Source organism: Salmo salar, chromosome ssa03, assembly GCF_905237065.1.
Source record: "Salmo salar chromosome ssa03, Ssal_v3.1, whole genome shotgun sequence".
NCBI lineage: Eukaryota > Metazoa > Chordata > Actinopteri > Salmoniformes > Salmonidae > Salmo > Salmo salar.
Genome location: NC_059444.1, coordinates 72,096,378 through 72,120,347, shown reverse-complemented (window position 1 = coordinate 72,120,347; position 23,970 = coordinate 72,096,378). Strand labels below are relative to the sequence as shown.

Here is a 23,970-nt window from a genome sequence, read left to right as displayed (position 1 = left end):
TCAGCATATATATACTGTATGTGTATATGACAGAAAGAGAGACAACACATTGACACTTGCCGGGAAAGACCATTATGCATAAAAATCATGATAAAATAAGTTATAATAGTTTATCTTTTACTTATGGAATAAGAAACAGGCCTTTACAATATACATACATGTATTACAAAAAGCCAGATGTATAAATATGTTGTACTGCATATACTATAGAGTGCAGAGTTCAAACTGCGGCGAATGGAATTCTTCAATCATCTAATGATCTAACTACAGGGAGAGATAGAGATAAAATGCTTCTGTGGTTGTCACACTGCTGCATGGTTTCTATTGGTCACTCAAATGTTCTGATCACATATGATTGGCTACATTGTAAATGGACTGTTGCTCTCATGACAACAGTATGGGCATCATGATGACACCCAGCATTGTGCTCACAGTATACATGGCTCAATTCTCCTCTCCATCTTACTATTAAAGCACTCAGTGATAATGTTCTCTGTGAGACTTCACAAAGGAGGACTGGGGATGGTCAGTGCTCAGTATGGAGTGTTGAGCAGTATCAGGCTAAATCACTAGGTGCTGCCAGTCCCTTCCTCTCCCATTCAGAGCAGAGGCCAGACACCAGAGGCTGGAATCATGTAACAACAACAAACTTATCATTCCACATACCTTTCTCTATAAATATACATACTTTCATACATAAAAGCATACTGTTCACATATTGTACACATATATAAAGAAATATATTAATTTAAAGCTCATGCTTACATACAGTATTACTCAGCAATATCATGTATGATATCAAAACAATTATGAAACAAACAGTACTTTTCTAAAATCACTATTTTGATATGATAGTTTTCCCTAAGTTGTAGTGTTGAGGTTTTATTGTTTTTGTGTAGTCACTCTCACTGAGCCCGTGATGGGTGGAGGGGTTGTCTCGCCTACACTCTTTTAAAAAAGTGCTATCTAGAACCTAAGGGTTCTTTGGCTATCTAGAACCTAAGGGTTCTTTGGCTGTCCCCTTTGAAGAACCCATTTTGGTTCCAGGTAGAACCCTTTTGAGTTCCATGTAGAACCCTTTCCACAGAGGGTTCTACATAGAACCTCAAAAAGGGTTCTACCTAGAACCAAAAAGGGTTCTCCTATGGGGACAGCCGAAGAACCCTTTTGGAACCCTTTTATTGTAAGAGTGCAGCTATCATAAGAAGAATGCACTAATGTAAGTCGCTCTGGATAAGAGGTACCCTGGCCTATAAAGTAACACCTACTGTCTCATTGACATTACATCCAATGTCCCAAGCATTATCTGTGTTAACATTTCTTCCACATTATCCTCTCCACCTTTCCTCCATCTCCTGCCCTCACTCCCTTCCTCTGTTTTTCCTGGTTACTCTGGACAGTAGGACACACACGCAGGACGAGTTGATGCGGACCCACCTCCAGCCCTGCAGACCGCTGTTGTCAACAGTGAGGGCTCGGACATATGTGTCCTTGGCCTTACACTGACTCACCCACTGCCTGATGTCCACGCCCCGGCAGCTGGCCCCGGACACACCTATGGCCCCTGTCACTGCCTCCCGCTGCGGCCCACCGCCCCTCTGCTGCCCCTCCTGGCGGCAGCGAGTCTCATAGAAGTACTGCTTAAGCGCCCCCTTGACTGTCTTGATCTCTGGCACGATGTTGACTGTCTTACCCTTATCGTCGATGACCGTCGTCTTGTCCGTTACCCACACGCTCTCCGACTCGCACACCGGCATCTCACCCCGCCTGGTGTGGGACAAGTGTGAGCGCTTGTGCCTGGGGGCGGGGCGAGGGGGCTCCCTGGCCCCCCTGAGAGTGTCCACCCAGCTCAGCGGCACACTCCTGTCCGTCTCTCTGTCCCCATGACCCTCCATGTGTCCGTCTGCGTCCGACACTTCCTCCTCCTCCTCCTTGTCCTCCTTGTCCTCTCCTTCTATGGGCAACATGCCTGACTCCAGCATGAGGAGGAGGGGCGGGTGCTCTGGAGGAGAGGCAGAGAAAAGGACCCGCGGGTGTGCATCTAAAAACAGCAGCTCTTGCTTCTCCTTTACACCTCCCAGCCCCTGACCCAGCCCTAACCCTAGTCCTACTTCCATTCCTTCCTCTGACAGATCCGGACCTTTCCCAGCCCCTGCCCCAGGCCCACCCTCCCTCCCCTCCTCTCCCCTGTTATCACTGCTCTCTGTCCTAGCCTCTGCTCTCTGCGGGGTCCTCTGACTGGAGGGATCTGGCCCAGTTTTACTGTGGTGTCCAGCATTAGTGGAAGGTTTGTACGTTTCCACCACATACATGTTGGGAGGTCTGAGATCCTGTTCATCGGTCCTGGGGTCTAGAGAGTGATGATGGTTTTCCTTCTGAGCCATGTCTCTAAAGCTGCTGTCATCACCAGCTCTGCTGCTGTCTGGTTTATAGTCCCCTTGTACATAGTTCTCCTGGGAGGGGTAGTCCTGATGACTGCTGCCATTGGTGCTCCTGAGTTTTCCTCCATCAGTGTTAGAATATTTATTTAAACCAACGCTGTTCGGGTTTTCTGTATGTAAATTGCTTTTTGACAGATAACTTTGTTGTTTTCGCTTCCCTTTCAAAGTTTGCACCTCCTCTTTAATTATGGAGAGGTTATTGTAGTCTTTCTTGACACCCATCACGCTGAGGTGTTTTGTACGGTCTGCTCTTCCAGAATCAGCAGTCAAATTGTAGTCCTTGAGTGAGGCATTACTGTGGGAGTTGTAGTCCACAGAGGCCTGAGGAGCTGGAAGTGTGGAGTAAGATCCGGGGGAGCGACTGGAAGAGTCATCGATGTCCTCTGTGTGGTTGTCCAGGCTACTGCCGGGCTCCGTCATCGCAGCAACAGTAATGGTCACAGGGCTGTGAGGGAAGGGCAGGGCCGAGGCGATCACCATGGCAACCAGGGGAAGCCAGTGCATCACTCCCAACACGTATCAACTGAGGATGGAGACGGGTATGGGGGAGAGAAAGAGAAAGAGGAGAGAAAGAGAAATGGGGTTAAAACAGTGTTCAATACAGTAAATGTGGAACTCTCATGAAAAGGTAAAACAAGCCTTTTTACTGGTGCTAACCTGTAGCTTTACTGTTAACTCTAGAAGTGTAGAGGTAGCTTTATAATCTTAGCAGAACTCCTGGAAAATGGGGAAAACTGCAGAAAGCTCAGTTTATCCATGTGAGGAGATTGTGGAACAATGGACATGCAGCAGAACAGATCCCCTGCCTGCCCGGTTGGCTGCCCTGTTGGCTGCCCGGTTGGCTGCCCGGTTGGCTGCCCTGTTGGCTGCCCGGTTGGCTGCCCTGTTGGCTGCCCTGTTGGCTGCCCTGTTGGCTGCCCGGTTGGCTGCCCGGTTGGCTGCCCTGTTGGCTGCCCTGTTGGCTGCCCGGTTGGCTGCCCGGTTGGCTGCCCGGTTGGCTGCCCGGTTGGCTGCCCTGTTGGCTGCCCGGTTGGCTGCCCTGTTGGCTGCCCGGTTGGCTGCCCGGTTGGCTGCCCGGTTGGCTGCCCGGTTGGCTGCCCGGTTGGCTGCCCGGTTGGCTGCCCTGTTGGCTGCCCTGTTGGCTGCCCTGTTGGCTGCCCGGTTGGCTGCCCGGTTGTTGGCATTCAAATGGAGCCTCTATAATCCTGGTATGTGTGTAGACTGTGGGTCATAAATTACACAGTCAAAGGAAATGAATTACAACTCAAGCAGTCATAATGAGGCCTTCGAAAAGCTTTTTTCAACTTTTAAGGGCATAAAACATCAAATGTTTGTAGTTGCAGTTGGTCCTCTGTGCACAATCTATGGTTGTGTGCGAAGTAGACCCTTTGGTCAATTCTATAAACAGATTTGGTTTGGTGCATATCAGTTTGCAAAAACATACATGTTGCATACGAGTAAATACGCAAGCTTTGAGACAATAAATGTTTTGCCTTGTGGCAGAAAATAAGGAATTTCACAGTAATAACTGAACTAATCACTTAATTGTTGTTGTGACAGATGCTGAACTTAGACTTGGAAACATTAAAAAAGTGAAACCAGAAATACTTGAAGAACAGTTTTTCTTCTCAAAAGCTCCAGAAAATCCTGGCCCTTGGCCAATTCTCAGAAAGTTTACATCACAACCTCCTTTGAACACAATGATGAATGATGAGTGATACCAGAGAAACCTTAAACCACTACCCTAGTACTTCCAGAGAAGCTAAACGCCTTCTTCGCCCGCTTTGAGGATAACACAGTGCCACCGACGTGGCCTGTTACCAAGGACTGTGGGCTGTCCTTCTCCGTGGCCGACTTGAGTAAGACTTTTAAGCGTTAACCCTTGCAAGGCTGCCGGCCCAGACCGCATCCCAAGCCGCGTCCTCAGAGCATGTGCAGACCAGCTGGCTGGAGTGTTTACGGACATATTCAAACTCTCCCTATCCCACCCAGTCTGCTGTCCCCACTTCCTTCAAGATGTCCACCATTGTTCCAGTACCCAAGAAAGCAAAGGTAACTGAACTAAATGACTATCGCCCCGTAGCACTCACTTCTGTCATCATGAAGTGCATTGAGAGACTAGACATCCTAAACCCACTTAAATTTGCTTACAGCCCAAATAGATCCACAGATGATGCAATCGCTATCGCACTGCCCTATCCCATCTGGAGAAGAGGAATACCTACGTAAGAATGCTTTTCATTGACTATAGCTCAGCATTCAACACCATAGTACCCTCCAAGCTCTTCATTAAGCAAGGGGCCCCCAGGTTTGAAGGTAGGAAACAACACCTCCACTTCGCTGATCCTCAACACAGGGGCCCCACAAGGGTGTGTGCTCAGCCCCCTCCTATACTCCATGTTCACACATGACTGCGTGGCCACGCTCGCCTCCAACTCAATCAAGTTTGCAGACGACACAACAGTAGTAGGACCGATTACCAACAATGACGAGACAGCCTAAAGGGACGAGGTGAGGGCCCTGGGAGTGTGGTGCCAGGAAAATAACCTCTCACTTAACGTCAACAAAACAAAGCTGATTGTGGACTTTAGGAAACAGCAGCGGGAGAACCCCCCCTATCCACATTGACGGGACCGCAGTGGAGAAGGTGGAAAGCTTCAAGTTCCTCGGTGTACACGGCACTGACAAACTGAAATGGTCCACCCACACAGACATAGTAGTGAAGAAGGCGCAACAGCGCCTCTTCAATCTCAGGAGGATGAAGAAATTTGGCTTGATACCTAAAACCCTCACAAACCTTTACAGATGCATCCTGTCGGGCTGTATCACCACCTGGTACGGCAACTGCAATTTAATTTAAAGACCCTTGCACCCTTCGGTCTCAACATAGACTTTGATCTTAAGCCATTCTTGTGATTATTGTGACTTTGCCATTGTAATTGTTTGTAAGCTTGTGTAGTCTAAAATTATCTATTATCGTATGCTATCCATTTATTTTTTTGTATGCTGTTCTTTGTATGCAATTTTTATATTTGAGAATTAACCAATGATATTAGGCCACACTTGGCCATGATTACAGACACCTGTGTGTCTTTTGATACTACTATATAAACGAGTCATCTCGCAGTGTTTGTGATCATACCCTGATGAAGACAGCTTGGCTGTTGAAACGTTGGATATTACATTTTTGCATCTGAGCTCCTAGAGTGTGCGGCTCTCCCTTATTTTCACGGCAACTGCACCGCCCGCAACCTCAGGGCTCTTCAGAGGGTGGTGCAGTCTGCCCAACGCATCACCAGGGGCAAACTATCTGCCCTACAGCACCAGATGTCACAGAAAGGCCAAAAATGATCATCAAAGACAACAACCCCCCGAGCCACTGCCTGTTCACCCCGCTATCATCCAGAAGGCGAGCTCAGTACAGGTGCATCAAAGCTGGGACTGAGAGACTGAAAAACAGCTTCTATCTCAAGGCCATCAGACTGTTAAATACTGTAGCCATCAGTAGCACCTTAGAGGCTGCTGCCCTATATACATAGACTTGAAATCACTAGCCACTTTAATAAGGGAACACTGGTCACTTTAATAATGTTTAAATATTGCATTACTCATCTCATATGTATATACTGTATTCTATTCTATTCTGCTGTATCTTAGTCTATGCCGCTCCGACATTGCTTGTCCAAATATTTATATATTCTTAATTCCATTCCTTTACTTTGGATTTGTGTGTATTGTTTGTATTGTTGTGAACTTGTTAGATATTACTTGTTTGTCAAGTGTCAGTGTGCAGCGGTTAGGACGGAGTCAGGCGCAGGACACATAACTGGGCAAAAGATTTACTTTACTCGAAAAGAAACAACAATGATTTCCACGCAGGGAAAAACACACCAGCTCACAGAAGTCTTGAACACTAAACAAAGAACAAACACGCACAAAACCATGTGGGAACCAGAGGGTTAAATAGGGAATAAATTATAACGTAATGGGTACCAGGTGTGTATAATCAAGACAGACCATAGAAAATAAACGTAGATTGGTGGCAGCTAGAAAGCCGGTGACGTCGACCACCGAACACTGCCCGAACAAGGAGAGGCACCAACTTCGGCGGAAGTCGTGACAGTACCCCCCCCTTTATGCGCGGCTCCAGCAGCGCGCCGACACCGGCCTCGGGGACGACCCGGAGGACGAGGGCGATCCGGGTGGAGACGGTGAAATTCCTGTAGTAAGGATGGGTCCAGGATGTCCTCCACCGGCACCCAGCATCTCTCCTCCGGACCGTACCCCTCCCACTCCACGAGGTACTGAAGGCCCCTCGCCCGACGCCTTGAGTCCATGATGGCTCGCACAGTATACGCCGGGGCCCCCTCGATGTCCAGAGGGGGCGGAGGAACCTCCCGCACCTCGGACTGCTGGAGCGGACCAGCCACCACCGGCCTGAGGAGAGACACATAGAACGAGGGGTTAACACGGTAATCAGTGGGAAGCTGTAACCTATAACATACCTCGTTCAATCTGCTCAGGACTTTAAATGGCACCACAAACCGCGGACCCAGCTTCCGGCAGGGCAGGCAAAGGGGCAGGTTTCAGGTCAAGAGCCAGACCCGGTCCCTCGGTGCATACACCGGGGCCTCACTGCGGTGGCGGTCGGCACTCGCCTTCTGTCGCCTGATGGCCCGTTGCAGGCGCACATGGGCAGCGTCCCAGGTCTCCTCCGAGCGCCGAAACCATTCATCCACCGCAGGTGCCTCGATCTGGCTCTGATGCCACGGTGCCAGGACCGGCTGATAACCTAGTACACACTGAAACGGAGACAGGTTAGTGGAGGAGTGGCGGACGGAGTTTTGGGCCATCTCTGCCCAGGGGATGAAAGCCGCCCACTCCCCCAGCCGGTCCTAGCAATAGGACCGCAGAAGCCTACCCACATCCTGGTTAACTCTCTCCACCTGCCCATTACTCTCGGGGTGAAACCCTGAGGTCAGGCTGACCGAGACCCCCAGACGTTCCATGAACGCCCTCCAGACCCTCGATGTGAACTGGGGACCCCGAACAGACACTATATCCTCAGGCATCCCGTAGTGCCGGAAGATGTGTGTAAACAGGGCCTCCACAGTCTGTAGGGCTGTAGGGAGACCGGGCAAAGGAAGGAGACGGCAGGACTTAGAAAACCGATCCACAACAACCAGAATCGCGGTGTTTCCTTGTGACAGAGGAAGATCCGTCACGAAATCCACCAATAGGTGTGACCACGGCCGTTGTGGAATGGGTAGGGGTTGTAACTTCCTTCTGGGCAGGTGTCTAGGTGCCTTGCACTGGGCGCACACCAAGCAGGAGGAAACATAAACCCTCACGTCCTTAGCTAAAGTGGGCCACCAGTACTTCCCACTAAAACAGCGCACTGTCCGGCCAATGCCGGGATGACCAGAGGAGGGTGAGTACGCCCAACAGATCAATCGATCACGGACATCAAACGGAACGTACAGATGCCCAACTGGACACTGGGTGGGAGTGGGCTCCGTACATAACGCCCGCTCGATGTCCGCGTCAACCTCCCATACCACCGGTGCCACCAGGCAAGAAGCCGGAAGCATGGGAGTGGGATCCGTGGACCGCTCCTCTGTGTCATACATCCGGTACAGTGTGTCTGCCTTAGCGTTCTGGGAACCTGGTCTGTAGGATAGGGTGAAAACAAAACGGGTGAAAAACATGGCCCACCTTGCCTGGCGAGGGTTCATTCTCCTCGCCACCCGGATGTACTCCAGATTGCAGTGGTCAGTCCAAATGAGGAAAGGGTATTTAGCCGCCTCAAGCCAATGCCTCCACGCCTTCAGAGCCTTGACAACAGCCAACAGCTCCCGGTCCCCCACATCATAGTTTCGCTCCGCTGAGCTTCTTCGAAAAGAAAGCACAGGGGAGGAGCTTTGGTGGCGTACCCGAGCGCTGAGACAGCACAGCTCCTATCCCAGCCTCGGACGCATCCACCTCTACTCTGAATGCCAAGGAGGGATCAGGATGAGCCAGCACGGGAGCCGAGGTAAACAGAGCCTTCAGGTGACCAAAAGCCCTGTCCGCCCCAGCTGACCACTGCAGTCGCACCGGTCCCCCCTTCAGCAAGGAGGTAATGGGAGCCGCTACCTGACCAAAGCCCCGGATAACCTCCGGTAGTAGTTGGCAAACCCTAAGAACCGCTGCACCTCCTTTACCGTGGTTGGAGTCGGCCAATTACGCATGGCTGAAATGCGGTCATTCTCCATCTCCACCCGAGGTGGAAATGCAGTACCCTAAGAAGGAGACGGACTGTTGGAAGAACAGGCATTTCTCAGCCTTGGCGTACAGGTCATGCTCCAACAGTCGACCAAGCACCCTGCGTACCAGGGACACATGCTCGGCCCGTGTAGCGGAGTATATCAGAATGTCATCAATATACACCACTACACCCTGCCCATGCAGGTCCCTGAAAATCTCGTCTACAAAGGATTGGAAGACTGATGGGGCATTCATCAACCCGTACATCATGACGAGGTACTCATAGTGCCCAGAGGTGGTACTAAATGCCGTCTTCCACTCATCCCCCTGACGGATACGCACCAGGTTGTAAGCGCTCCTGAGATCCAATTTGGTGAAGAAGAGTGCCCCGTGCAATGACTCGGTCACACTGGCTATGAGAGGCAGCGGGTAACTGTACTTAACCATGATCTGATTTATACCTCTATAGTCAATGCACGGGCGTAAACCTCCATCCTTCTTCTTCACAAAAAAGAAACTCGAGGAGGCAGGTGAAGTGCAAGGCCGAATGTATCCCTATCCCAGAGATTCGGAGACATATGTTTCCATAGCCGCCATCTCCTCCTGAGACAGAGGATACACGTGACTCCTGGGAAGTGCTGCGTCTACGAGGAGATTTATCGCACAATCCCCCCGTCGATGGGGTTGTAGTTGAGTCGCCTTCTTTTTACAGAAGGCGAGAGCCTAATCGGCATATTCAGGGGGGATGTGCATGGTGGAGACCTGATTTGGACTCTCCACCGTAGTTGCACCTATGGAAACACCTACACACCTCCTTGAGCCCTGACGTGACCATCCCTTGAGAGCCCTCTGTTGCCACGAAATAGTGGGGTCATGAAGCCCCAACACCACAGGCTACACAGGAGAATTGATTAGGAAGAGACTAATTATCTCCTCATGACACTCCCACGTTATCATACATAGTGGAGCTGTGACCTCCCTAATCAGGCCCGACCCTAAAAGACAACTATCTAAGGCATGTACAGGGAAGGACACATCAACAGGAACAATAGGGATCCCTAATCTAAGTGCAAATGAACGGTCAATAAAGTTCCCAGCTGCACCTGAATCTACTAGCGCCTTATGCTGGGAATGCGGGGAAAACTCAGGAAATTCAATACATACACACATGTGCGCAACAGGGAGCTCTGGGTGAGTCGGGTGCCTACTCACCTGGGATGATCCACCAGTGCCCTGCCTGCTGCCTCAACTCCCTGGGGAACCTATCCAGCACCAACCAGCAGTGTGCCCTCTGCGGCCACAGGTGGTGCAGGAAACGCCCCCCCCTCCGGTCACCCTTAGAGCAGCACCTCCGAGCTCCATAGGTGTAGGATCGGAGGTACTGGGGGATGGAATGGACGGACCCCGATCTGGACGTCCGCGGGTGGCCAACAGGTTATCCAGCCGGATGGATAAATCCACCAGCTGGTCGAGGGTAAGGGTGGTGTCCCTGCAGACCAGCTCCCGACGAACGTCCTCACGTAGACTACACCGGCAATGGTCGATCAGGGCCCTCTCATTCCATCCCGCGCTGGCAGCCAGGGTCCTGAAGTCCAGTGTGAAGTCCTGTGCGCTCCTCATCCCCTGTCTGAGATGGAACAAGCGTGAAATCCTCATAGCGGACCAACATCTATTCCTCCCCATTCGGCGTTGGCCCAGTCAAGCGCTTTCCCTGACAAACAGGAGATGAGGGCGGACACGCTCTCGTATCCTGAGGGAGCAGGGTGGACGGTCGCCAGGTAGAGCTCCAACTGGAGCAGGAACCCCTGGCACTCGGCAGCCGTCCCATCATATGCCCTCGGGAGTGAGAGCCGTATCCCACTGGGTCCAGGTGACGGAGGGGTGGACAACGGTGTGGGTTGGGGTGAAGTTGATGGGGTGTGGGAAAACCCCCTCTCTCCCATCGCTCCATGGTGTGCAGCACGCGATCCATGGCTGTGCCAAGATTTTGGAGCATCGTCGCGTGCTGCTGGACGCGCTCCTCCACTGGTAATGGTGGACTGGGTGCACCTGCTGACTCCATTTTTTGGGTGCGTGTTTCTGTCAAGTGTCAGTGTGCAGCGGTTAGGACGGAGTCAGGCGCAGGACACAGAACTGAGTAAAAGACGTACTTTACTCGAAAAGAAACAACAATGATTTCCACGCAGGGAAAAACACACCAGCTCACAGAAGTCTTGAACACTAAACAAAGAACAAACAAACTGTCCTGTTATCCTGCAAAGTTATCCTGCAACAGGGTGATCAAATTAAGATCCTACATCTGTATTAATAGGGTTGGCTCATAGAGATAGAGGACTCAACATTGTATCTGTCCCATTATGGCGTCTGTGAGAGCATGGACAGTGCCATTGAGGCCATCTCCATTTTGAAATAGTTAATTTTCTTCTTCTACTACTGAGTTGGTAAACAAACTGAAAAAGTGCATACTGACACCTGGAGTGTGTTGTTTGAACAGGTATAAAGCCAAGGTTGGTAATTTACTGTCACCTGCAGTTATGGCTGATCCCCCCCCACCCAGGTGACTACTTCAAAATGGTAAAAGTCCTCAATGGCACTGCCCATGCTCAAACTGGATTTTGGGCACTAGAGTCCTCTATCTCTATGGTTGGCTGCACTTCCAGGATTACAAACTAGTTAACTAGTTACCTGGGAGGTTTCTTGGAAGATCTGATAAGAATCTGAGGAAGATATGTAACTTGTTATAACTTGTCGCTCTGAACCTGTCACTCTGAATTTGGCGCCAACAATTTAGCAGTGCCTATGCGCCACTGTTAAAGGAATATAAGGGAAACACTGATCAGTACAGCAACAACACATGCCTTCCTCTAGTTCGCGTTTTGTCTGAAGAGGCCTGCTACATATGTGGCATATCATGATGGTGTCACACATCATGTAGGACTAGTCAACCATGATTATGAGGACTCCTCTGGGAGAGCATATGGCCTCCACCCAGAAAAAGATGAACCCACTTCCAACACTGAGTCATGTGTCACTTCTATTTATCTGTTGTTGTGTGAAAAAGGGGAGGGGGACATTTAGAAAGAGTTAAAAAAGGTAGAATGCTCAGAATGTCTGTGATGTGGGTTTACTGCTACCTTCAGGTGTCCCCAGACCAGACAACAGACTGAGAAAGGGGAAGGGGGAGACTGAGTGAGGGGCAGGGAGAGAGAGACAGATAGAGAGGGGGGGTAGGTAGGAGGTGAGAGAGAAAGACAGAGAGGGAGAAAGAAAGATACAGTGAGAGAAAGAGAAATGACAGGAAATTCACTACACCTGACCACACCTGGGACACAATAGTGATTAGTGAAAGAACCAGGACATTAGATGACACATCAGCCATGCATTTATGCATGCATTCTGTGGGCCTCGTTCCCTGGTGATACGTACATCACATCAAAGGACTCGTTTCCTGTTTTCTCTTATTGGCACAGGGCCGTCCGTAAGTTCGTAAACACAGGTGTGCTGTGTGCTGTATGCAAATAAAGTGTCCTGAAGTGCCATTCTGGGTTCTGGTTAGTTCCAGCCCAGACAGATGGTGAGCTGCAGAAGAGCACTGTCAATTATAGATGAACATGCACTGTGCCATGTGGCAACAGACAACACAGACAGAGATAGAGACAGAGACTGAGACAGAGAGAGAGAGAGACATAGACAAAGAGAGATAGAGACAAAGACAGAGACAGAGAGAGGAGAACAACAGTCAATTATTCAATCAGTGGCATCATGTATATATAAAAAAAAACATTTTAAGGCTGTGTGTGTTTAGTGGAAGAGCTGGTTGTAAGGTTTTCTGAGAACACACACCAGACAGGCAGGCAGACACGCGCTGGAGACCATATCAGCGAGCGATGTGTACTCTGTGGCACAGGAGCTTTTCATCATCATGCTCCATTTGCTACAATGACACGCGCCATTGACACTCCCTGCCTGGCCAGACAAGGACCTCCTCACTCCTCAGCTGTCTGGATATGACCCTAACACTGTCCCAACCAGCAAATCTCAAACAATCTCACAAATGAATAGACAACCCAATCCCCGAAACGAACACACTATAGAAAAAACATCCCAAAACCACAGATTCAAAACTATAAGAAAACATAAGACTTTCCCAACTAATTTACAAAACCTCCAAACATTATCCAAACAAACAATCCAAACCCCAAACCCTGTCAAAACAAACCTTCTAACCCCAAACCAAAACACTCCCCAAGTTGCTACAGAAAACCAAACTGCCCAACAGTTCAAAAACACACTCATTTTTTAAAATGATCTTCAAGTAAACAGACACAACGTAACACGGCTACAACAAAGTCAAACGTACAACTTACAGCTAGGCCTAAATCTCACAAATAAACCTGGTGATTAGGGATCGGTGCCTTATGGTTGTTGGTTTGACTTATCTTTTAGATGGTTACCTGAGAAGTATATTGTGGGTCTGAAATGGCAGAGAAGGAGGAGTGAGAGAGAGGATTGAGAGGAATGAGACTGGGAAGCTAGAATTAGTCTGGGAGGTTCTGTTAGGAAACAGTGAGAGGAGAATTCCATTAAGCTGGCTCCACACCTGGCAGTGGCTACTGTGCAATTATCCTGTTAACAACTAATCAATCCCCTTCATGTGTGGGTAATGGGCCGGATGTCCATTTATCCGTCTGAGATGATTCATTATGTCAAGGCCCAGACCAGTCGGGATAATCATATCTCTTTGGAGTCAACACATAACCTTATGGACATGTGTGTGTCTACTGAAATCATCCGTCCATAGACCAGGTTAGTCAGTGCAATGTGTGGACTTCTTCATAGCCAAACTGTGACAGAGATCAACTTCACGCCTGTGACACCTGCTGTGCCTAGAGCAGAGGAAACACTACAGCAGGTTAATGTTTGTCTTTGTTTTTCTCTGTCTCTGTATGGCCTGAGGCTGAGTAAAAGCCTTGTGCTCATGAGTACGTAACAGTGCTTAGCAGTCCTTCTGCGCAAACATCCCATTAATTAGGATTCTATGATTGTGTCATTCCACGCTTTAGTCTAACTGGGTATCTACCCTGGCCTCTCTCTGGCCTTGGCTCTGTGTACAGCTCTTTCAGTTCACATTTCCACACACACACGTTTTACATTTTAGCCATTTAGCAGACGCTCTTATCCAGAGCGACTTACAGTAGTGAGTGCATACATTTCATACATTTTTTTCTCCGTACTGTTCCCCGTGGGAATCGAACCCACAACCCTGGCGTTGCAAACACTATGCTCTACCAACTGAGCCACGCACTACGCACACACACACACACACACACACACACACACACACACACACACACACACACACACACACACACACACACACACACACACACACACACACACACACACACACACACACACACACACACACACACACACACACACACACACACACACACACACACACACACACACACACACACACACACACACACACACACACACACACACACACACACACACACACACACAGAGAATCTTAATTTGAGCCAGTTTGCTATAGCAGGAAAATAATCCTGTAGAAACACAAAATGTGAATTATTAGGTGGATTATAAATAATGGAAATTTTTTTGTAGGGGTTGATACATTTTTCGTTAGGACACACACACCCCACACACAAAAAGGCACACACACAGCATAAACATGAACATACAAGGACCTGTCAAATCTAATCAGGCACTAACCCAAAGGATAAATGACAATCAATCTGATCATAGGAAGAAAGGAGAGCAGCAGTGCAGTGTGAATGAAGCTGTCTACCAGAAGGGAGCCTCCATGAAGGAAACATTCCATATGGTACCATGTTGTTACCTAATCGTCGTTGAAAAACCCAGAACATTTTCCTTAAGCATTTAACCAACTGAAGGTGGTGCACATTCAATGATTTACATGCAAAGGGCCACGTTTGCACGGCAAATTAAAAGCATCATCTGGAAGATTTCCTGTTGTTCTTTGGTTATTTTTATTTCAATGAATGATATAACCATTGATTCTTGAAGTATATAATGTATTATTCCTCATGAGTTTAATATAACTGTCTTCTTACTCCATCACAACACAACATATAAGGTTGTAGGCCTTATTTATTTCAGTAAACAAACAATGTATTGCTGCAAAATGCTTTAAACTATCATGCATGCAATAGATTGTCAGTACTTGCATTCAAAGCCCCACTATGAATACGAGAGTGGTTACATTTCCTAAACCCCATCTCTCAGCTTCCTACCAAACCAAGTGAGGGTCTGCTGTTGGGTTGAAACACATATTCAGGATTGTGGCTTTACTGCACTCCGCTTCTGGTAAAGGAACATAATCATAGTAGTCTAATATTTCAGGGACATTATGTACTTAATGCCATGAATTACTTTTAACACAAGAGGAAAGCAACAACTTAAATCTCCAAAACTCCCACAAAGCAGACTATAGGCAAGATTTCATTAGATTATGGATCAATTGGCCGGATGACCTGTCAATTTATGTGATCTCTAGCATACACCGGCAGATTAGGATTAGGTTATATCCGTAGCCTATTATCATATCTGAATACTTGTGAAAGAAAAAAAAACAGTGATGGAGAAATAAATTAGGCTATCCAATAATGCGCTGTGGCAAACCCAACAGTAGATGTATTAACCAAAAGTGTCCATAGCTCGTGTTAATACATATGCAAACAAATTAACATATACATGAACTGCAGTTTGTAAAAAGAACACGACAAGTAAAATGTGTACCCTTTAGGTGAGATCCGGACCACGCGTCCTTCCAGTTGACACCACATTGGTTATAGACTAATGATCCGAGAGAGTTGGCGAAGTGGTAAAACTCTCAATATTGGTTTAAATGAAAAAGTTACGTTTTCATATTCAATTCAAATTAACTTCCACGTCACAAAAAATGTTTATTCTATCAGTTGGCCATGTCCGTTTGAATTAAACAACAATCATTTAAAAAAACGATGGGAAGAAAAAATAAATATGCAAAAACAGCTCCGTCCTAACCGCGCTTTAAACAAGACAGACAAGTTTGATAAAAGAAAAAAGAAAGATCTATACATGATTCGGTCAAGATCTCATCCTCCTGACGTTGTTCTTCATATTCCATGAAAAGACCAACTGTAATTTATTTAAATTGAAGTCGACATACACAGTAAACTAATCGATGTCTCTATAACGACTGGCAGCGAAGCGCTGCGGTCCGATTAGGCTACGTTGGGATCAACAAAGTTTGTCAAATTCTTCCCAGTTCTCAAAAACTCCGTCTGTAGCCTAAACGCGAATAGCTTCTGGTTGCTTTTGGAGCGGAGGAGAGGGAGGACGACGGGGCGAGCGAGTTTTTTGAAAGGGGTAAAGGACAGAGGGGGAAATAAAGCACAGAAGAAACAACAGGACGAGGAACATCTGTGAGAGGAATATCGAATGCCAAGTTTTCTCAATACAAAATGTATAGCTCCAAACAGCCTAACTGCTGTTTATTAGGGATAAAGAAAAACATGATTATAGATTTAATATAATAATTTAAGCTATGATTTACCTTTACCTCACCCTTCCTTTCCCTGGGAAATAATGAGGCTAAACTGGGTTAAGGTTCATGATTCGTCAGTCAGCTAGGCCTACTGTCTAGTACATATAACACATCATAACATACCCATAAATACTGTACTTAATCAGAATTTGAGGTAATTGGATGAGGTGGGACATTTTGGGTGTGGATGAGTATGAGTCAGGTTAACTAGTGCATATAACACATCATAACCTACCTGTAAATACTGTACCTCAGAATTTGAGGTATTTGGATGACTTTGGACAGCTATCTTCTGCTTGTTTGAAGATAGCTGACATTTACCAGACCACATGTCTAGTATACTAGGCTACTGTGTAGGTCTTTCGGCCAACGTTTGAGGTTTGACCGACTCGACAACAAACTGGTGAAGATGAAACCAGGGCTGAGAGCTGAGACCTAGGCTACTGTGAAGACAATGGAGTTATGAAAGACACTTCATCTAGATGGGTCTTCGCACCAGCTGAGTATGTAGCCGATGTGCACTTCTTTTGACCTTGGAGAACAGCGCATCCACTGAGTCAGTCCACCTTGAAGTTTCTTGTTGAAAAGGAAACCATAAATTGGTAGATGAGCAGAGGAAGGCTTTCCTTTACCCTGTGTCTGCGTCTCTCAGACACACTCTTTCTTTACCAAGTAGTGGTTTCCATCTCACTAAAACCTTTATTCCATGAATGTTTAAAAAGATGAAAGGATAAGGAAAAGAATGGAGACAAAAGAGAGGAGGCTTGTGTTACAACCCTGCCCCTGTGAGACTGCTCATGAAAGAGTTTTGGGATGGGAGAGATGGGGACAGAAAAGGAGACAGAGAAAGAGGGGGAGAATGAAAAGAACTTTTCAAAAATCCAACTGCTAAACGGGTCAGTTGTGTATAGTGGAACTAGCTAAAATGCCGAACTCACTCAAAGATGGGGGTTCTTACCACTGTCATTACAGTCAGACCTAAAGGGATGTTGATAGACATCACTCTGTGACTAACTGCTACTGTTTTCCCACACACACACACGCACAGCCGCACACACTCCATCAAATACACTCAATCTCTCTCACACATACAGGAGCAGCCCTAAAATAAGATTTGTATGTTATTACCTCTTCATATCCTCACGCTCTTTGCTGTTCTTCCCCGGTGTCTCCCTCATGGCATTCCTCCCTCTCAGCATTTAGTGTCAGTCATTGGCAGTCCTTGGAACCCTCCCACCATTCTCTCTCTGCTTTTTTGTCTGAACTTGTTCTGTGCACACTTAGATATTTCTGCCCGAGGTTATATCAGTGAAAGAGGGAGAGCGAGAGAGAGTTAGCAAGGTATTGACAGAGATGACAGTCAAACAAAGATGGTGAGAGTAAGGTCAACACACACAAATGTAGTCACAAAAGTTATTTCACTCTTTCTCTCTCTCTCTCTCTCTCTCTCTCTCTCTCTCTCTCTCTCTCTCTCTCTCTCTCTCTCTCTCTCTCTCTCTCTCTCTCTCTCTCTCTCTCTCTCTCTCTCTCTCTCTCTCTCTCTCTCTCTCTCTCTCTCTCTCTCTCTCTCTCTCTCTCTCTCTCTCGCTCTCTCCCAGAACCACATCAGTAGGCACAGATATTGCTTTTTTTACACCCTTTCACCTGGAGCATTTTTCTGTCACATGAAACACATATCACATTATCCAAACATTCTCTGCTAATATATTTAGAGACTATGCTGCTTCAATGCATGCCACATTTTAAAATGCACACACAGAGACACATGAAATGTCACAACATTGTGACTCTCGTGATCCATTGGTCTTTCATTCATCTCGTGTACATGTAGCTAATTGCCATCAATAACTAACAAACAAACATAACAATACAATCATGTTATTGCAATTTGCACCAATCCAATAACCTCAAAAAACACAGAAACATTTTAAACTGGAAATGCACCAACATCATCTGATACACTTTCACACACCCCTAGGCTGTGTCTATCTAATTCCAAATAAACCCTAACGTTTCACATTCAACCAATCAGTCTACCTTTCTCTTCCTCACACAAAATGTCATCAAACATGGATTTATTACTATAGCAATGAATATCCTGTCAATTGTACCTCAGCCAAATATCAGTGTAATTGTGGCAATTATTGCAAATAGCCGAGCTGTCAGGGTGGAGGTTATACAGTCTGATTGCCCCCACCAGAGACCAGGGGCATGAAGGCAGACGCGTCAGACTTAACTTCAATTATTGAACTCACCCTTTCCCCCAGGCTGTGTCAATCTTTCATTAACTCTCATTCCTTCTCCCCCTACTCTCTCTAACTCTCCCACTATATGTTCATGTCTCTCTGCCTCTCTCTTTCCATGTCTCTCTCCCTCCCTCTCTCTTTTCATATCATCTCTCTCCCCTCTCACTTTCTCCACTTTATCTCCTCACATCTCACTATTCCCCCTTTCTCCTTCATTCACATTCTCTCCTCAACTCTCACTCTCTTACTACATCTAAACTCTCTCTTCATGAACCTCACCATCCCCCGTTCCTCCTCTTTTTCAGACTTGGGAACGAAGAGCGGCCACATGTGTTTCCAATTTCAGGCGTAATGCTCCACTCACCGCAATCTGACCCAATTAGCCTGCGACTCTTGGAAACGCCCCAGTCACCCTCACCGGCCACGCTACTACCCTGCCTCGGTGGCACGGAGGTAAAGGGTCGGGTCACTGAGGGGATGGGGGGATACTATCTCATGGTGAATGTGTGACTGGCTCTGTCTGGGTGGAGGTAGGGAGGAGGGAGGGAGAGAGGGGGGAGCATCTCACCTCGCCCCCCAGCAGTAAGTGAGCTCTACTTCACAGGCGTCCGACCATAATGCAGACATATCTGAGGAATAATCACTCAAGCCTGAAATTGAATTTCACGGGAAAGGGAGGGTCAGAGAGGCTGTGTGATGGGGTTCCAAAGCCGTTTAACATTAGGGAGGATTTTTTTTTTTTATGAGCATGGCCTTATTTCTATTACAGAATATTGGATGACTGTCTGTCATTCATATTCCATTCACCCAGTTACGTGTAACAGTGATAGGTTTAGGCTACTACATGATACTGAAATTTGTCCTATACCCATCATGAGGTTACTACAACCTAGCCTACAAATGAACGTTTATAACATAGGTGCACAGGTCAAGAGACAAATTGGAGTAATCGCGGTGACAGACAGTGACACATTCAATACCGCCTTGCACACTTTAGCTGATCTAGGGTGTAGTCATTAGTCCAAACGGTTTTCAAAACGTTACGTTTTGCAACTAAAACGAGAGTTTCTATTGGACAAATTCAGGTAGGTCCATCCCCGTTTCGTTGCGTTTGCTTCTGTTTAAGAAACGTTTTGCAACAGAATTGGCGGAATTAATACACCCCTGATCACACAGTTCACTTTCATAGCAACCATACAAACAGCATCATCACATCTACGTGCTCTCCTCCTCTCACATTTTCCCTTCACTTGTGGACAAAACCTCTCCAAGTCAAACCTTCATACCATAACCACTACACACAGCATACAAAGTTGTCATCATATTAGCTAATGTCATAGTCAACATAGCTACTATCAATCCAATCCATGTGTACAATCATGCAGTAGTGTACAGCAATCAGTTTAGCAGTTACACCGGTGGCTTACCTTGAATTGGAAGTGTTGGATAGCCTTAGCCAGCTAGCTAACATAAATATAATTCCTCTCTGTATACAACGAAATACAACAAAATCTCTCTCCCTCTTTCTCTCTGCTCTTTCTCCTTAATTGTTTAATAAATGAATTTGTTCAAAACTGTTCAACTATTGTCTCTCTCTCTCTTCGAGTCAACTACTCACCACATTTTATGCACTGCAGTGCTATAGCTAACTGTAACTTATGCGTTCTTTCTCTGATCCTTTGTTTGGATGGACAACATTTCAGTTCATGCTGCAAGAGCTCTGATAGGTTGGAGGACATCCTCCGGAAGTAGTCATAATTACTGTGTAAGTCTATGGAAGGGGGTGAGAACAATGAGTCTCCTAGCTTTTCAATTGAAGTCAATGTACCCAGAGGAGGACAGAAAATAGCTGTCCTCCGGCTGTTGAGGCTATCGCAGCTATCAATGAAAAGCAGTGTGTTTTAATCAGTTATTTGGTAACATGTGAATATATTTAGTATAGTTCTTTCTAAAAATGATAACTTTCTTAATGTTTCACTATTTTTATTTTTATGAAATTCATAGAGTTTTTCCCTTTCTCCTCCGAGGAGCCGCCACTGAAACACACACACACACACACACACACACACACACACACACACACACACACACACACACACACACACACACACACACACACACACACACACACACACACACACACACACACACACACACACACACACACACACACAAACTCATAAAAACATTTATACACATACTCACTCATAAAAACATTTAACACAGCTACACGAACACACAGAAAGCCTCAAGTCTATATCCTGTATGTAATATTCACCTTTGGGAGAAAGTGTGGGAGAGCGAGAGAGCTAGGGGAATTTAAAAACATCAGAGGAGTTGGATGTAAGGAATGTCTTAATTATGGGAACAGAGAACTAACTTCAGTTTAATCCTTAATGAGAAACAGGTTTGAATGGGAGAGAAACTAGAGCTGAGGGGAGAGGGGGCTCTGCATTACATTATCTGACAACCCACGCTACAGATGTAGGATCTAAATTTGAGACAGTTCGCAACAGCAGGAAAATAATCCTGCAGCAACAGGAAATTGTAAATATTATGTGGATTATAATTAATGTACATTTTGTAGGGGTTAATATATTTTTCGTAAGGCAAAATCATGTATGAAATTTTTAAGTGGAAATGACGAACTTCAGAAGCCTTTTTAAACCTCAAATACACTACAAGTTCTCCTGCAACAGGGTGATCAAATTAAGATCCTAGATCTGTATATACTGTAGTTGACAGTTGATTCTCACTCATAACGGTATCAATGCAAAATATGATGTCTCTTCATGTTCGTACCTTGATTCTATCTCTCCCTTATGCATCTCCACTTCTCCGTTATGCGTACATCTCCAGCCCTTTCTCTCCATCCCCTTATCCATCTGTCTTTTCTCCCTCTCTCTTTCTGCCAGAGGAACATTGTTACACATTGTAAACTTTACTCACTGAACGACACCCGGCAGTATAGGGTTTCACAGGCAGACTTTATATGTGAACCGCTCTGGCAATTAGTAGAGGATAGACTTACAGCGTACCCACTGCACAAAGAAAGGACAGGCCCAATTCCACAAGCCTCTGTCCCTGTTCTGTTCCTCTGCCCCTTTCCATCTGTCAGTCCCACAGGACAGGGTGTGTGTGTGTGTATGTGTGTATGTATGTATGAATGTGTGTGTGTGCATGTGTCTGTGTAGACGGTTCATGTGTGCGTGTGTTTGTGTGTGTTGTAGGAGGTTTGTGTGTGTATCTTTGCATGTGGCAGAGGATTTGTGTGTCCCTGTGTCAGAAGGTGTGTCAGCCATGTGACATTGCATGTACGTGTGTATGCATACAGAGCAGAGGGCAGGGGTTTCTGTGATGCGCTTACTTACATCACCCTGTCATTATCCTTATCCCTTGTACCTTGTTACACTGTCATTGTCACGGACTTGTTATTACGTCACATAAGACAGAATGTAGCACACACTGCTTTAATAACTCTGACATAGTGCTTGGTTGACATAGTGCTTTGTTGACATAGTGCTTGGATGACATAGTGCTTGGTTGACATAGTGCTTGGTTGACATAATGCTTGGTTGACATAGTGCTTGGTTGACATAGTGCTTGGATGACATAGTGCTTGGTTGACATAGTGCTTGGTTGACATAGTGCTTGGATGACATAGTGCTTGGTTGACATAGTGCTTGGATGACATAGTGCTTAGTTGACATAGTGCTTGGTCTGTTCAGTAACACTACTGACATCATGGCTATTTCACTTTAATTGCATAGTAATGACTTTGAGTGTTTTTTTAAATAACACAATAGGGACTGTTCCTTATTCCAATTGTGTAATAAAACGCTACTATGCAATTACTTAACTGTTGCTGAATAATTAATTTCAGCGTTATTATAGATATTATTGTACATCTGATGCTCAAATGCAAACCTCACTTTTATTCATGATTGGAGTATGGGGTAACTGATCCTGATCTGTGGTTAAGGGCAACTTCTATCTTCTACGTACCTACTAGCAAAGGTAGAATCAATGTTTCCCTGCCCGTTATCGCCCCCAAGTGGAAGGGTGGAGGTACACCTGGATGCATCAGAAGTCAAGCATTAGCCATTGATTGACATGACCAGGGGCGGAAATCCCGGGGGGGACGGGGGGGACACGACCCCCCCATCCTGGGAAAAATATGATTTGTCCCCCCCAATATATCACTGAAACATAACTATGTAATTTAAATAATATTAATAATACGCAATGAAAGCAATTGGGCTGATTATAGACACTTAATAGCGCGTTTTTATGTTTCAAAAGATTGCGACCCCCCCCCCACCCTTTGCCTCACAATGGTTTGATCCACTGCCAGTTCCTTAGCTTGCTAGGTAACAGAGAGGTCGTATCTACTGTCTGAAAGGCACTCAATGCACGGAACTGACGTGAGGTTAATCCAGTCAATCGCGCACACACACTAGCTGAATATGCAGAGCTAGCGCACAAATATTAACTATTAAGCTAGCTAGTACCTATTCCATTTATGTGGCGTCGTTAAAAGATGGAATCTTTGCTATCGTCAATTTATTCCAAGATCAGCATGCAGATGATGTAAATTAGTGCTTCAAAGTCCCTGTGATAAGGTTAGCGATAAACTGAAATCCAAACTGAACAGAACTACACTCTCTTCTACCATTGTCTTAAATATATTTAATGGTCTCGTTGCAAAAGCTAAATCGTCGCAAGGGAACTTTTATTTATTTATTTTATTTCACCTTTATTTAACCCGGGTAGCAAAGATTATAACAAACACCACTGAAACTGAATTGGTGCTCGCTAGCTTTGCAAATTCAGCTATTGTTGGAAGCCAGCCAATATGAAACAAACTATTAAAATTACAAAAGGTTGCAGCATATGTTGTGTAAATGGTGAACTCATACAGCTGTCAACTCTTGTCATTTTAATCCGTTTCACATTTGCTAGCTACCTTTTAGATCGAAGCCCAAATAGAATGATTGAAGATGATAGAAGCCCATCTCCTACTGTAAATAACCTACACACTGTGTGTGTAGCCAGCCAGACAGGTAGAAAAATGGCAGAAAAATAAAAGACGGACATCAGAGTATTTTTCATTACACCAAAACGCATAGTAAGAACCCTAGTAGCCTAATATCTCAAAGACTAGTTGATAAAATGTTCATAAGAAAGAAATTAAATTCTAATGGAAATGTTTCACAATGATGTCATTAGGCAGAGCAGGCAACAGATGGCACACAGACAGCAGAGTTGGGGACAGATATGCAGGGACAGACTGGCAGAGACAGGGAGTCTCAGGTAAGTTTGTTGAGTCTTTGTTTGGCAACATTATGAAAGGTTCTCAATTTTTTTGACTTGTAAAATAGGAACATAATTGGAAAATGCCATGGATACCCCCACTCTCAACTTAAACTGGTGACTGAACTAAGATTTGTTAAAGGCA

The 23,970-nt window shown here is 46.0% G+C and overlaps 1 protein-coding gene across 2 annotated transcripts; it reads right to left on the bottom strand.

Annotated features, from left to right (window-relative positions):
• Positions 1–103: 103 nt before the first annotated feature.
• On the bottom strand, positions 104–17,574 carry LOC106601548 (uncharacterized). 2 transcript variants are annotated; one of them, XM_014193845.2, is made up of 2 exons: positions 17,395–17,574; positions 104–2,964 (listed from the first exon to the last, which is right to left on the bottom strand). In XM_014193845.2, the coding sequence occupies exon 2, from the start codon at positions 2,943–2,945 to the stop codon at positions 1,362–1,364; it is 1,584 nt and encodes a 527-aa protein (XP_014049320.2). In that variant the 5' UTR covers positions 2,946–2,964; positions 17,395–17,574; the 3' UTR covers positions 104–1,361. The 2 variants fall into 2 exon arrangements, with proteins under 2 accessions (XP_014049320.2, XP_014049319.2); XM_014193844.2 differs by lacking the exon at positions 17,395–17,574 and adding an exon at positions 15,477–16,133.
• Positions 17,575–23,970: the final 6,396 nt, after the last annotated feature.

What these genes read in the sequence shown, in the direction of transcription:
- LOC106601548 (XM_014193845.2), bottom strand. Translation starts at nt 2,945, where the DNA reads ATGCACTGGCTTCCCCTGGTTGCCATGGTGATCGCCTCGGCCCTGCCC.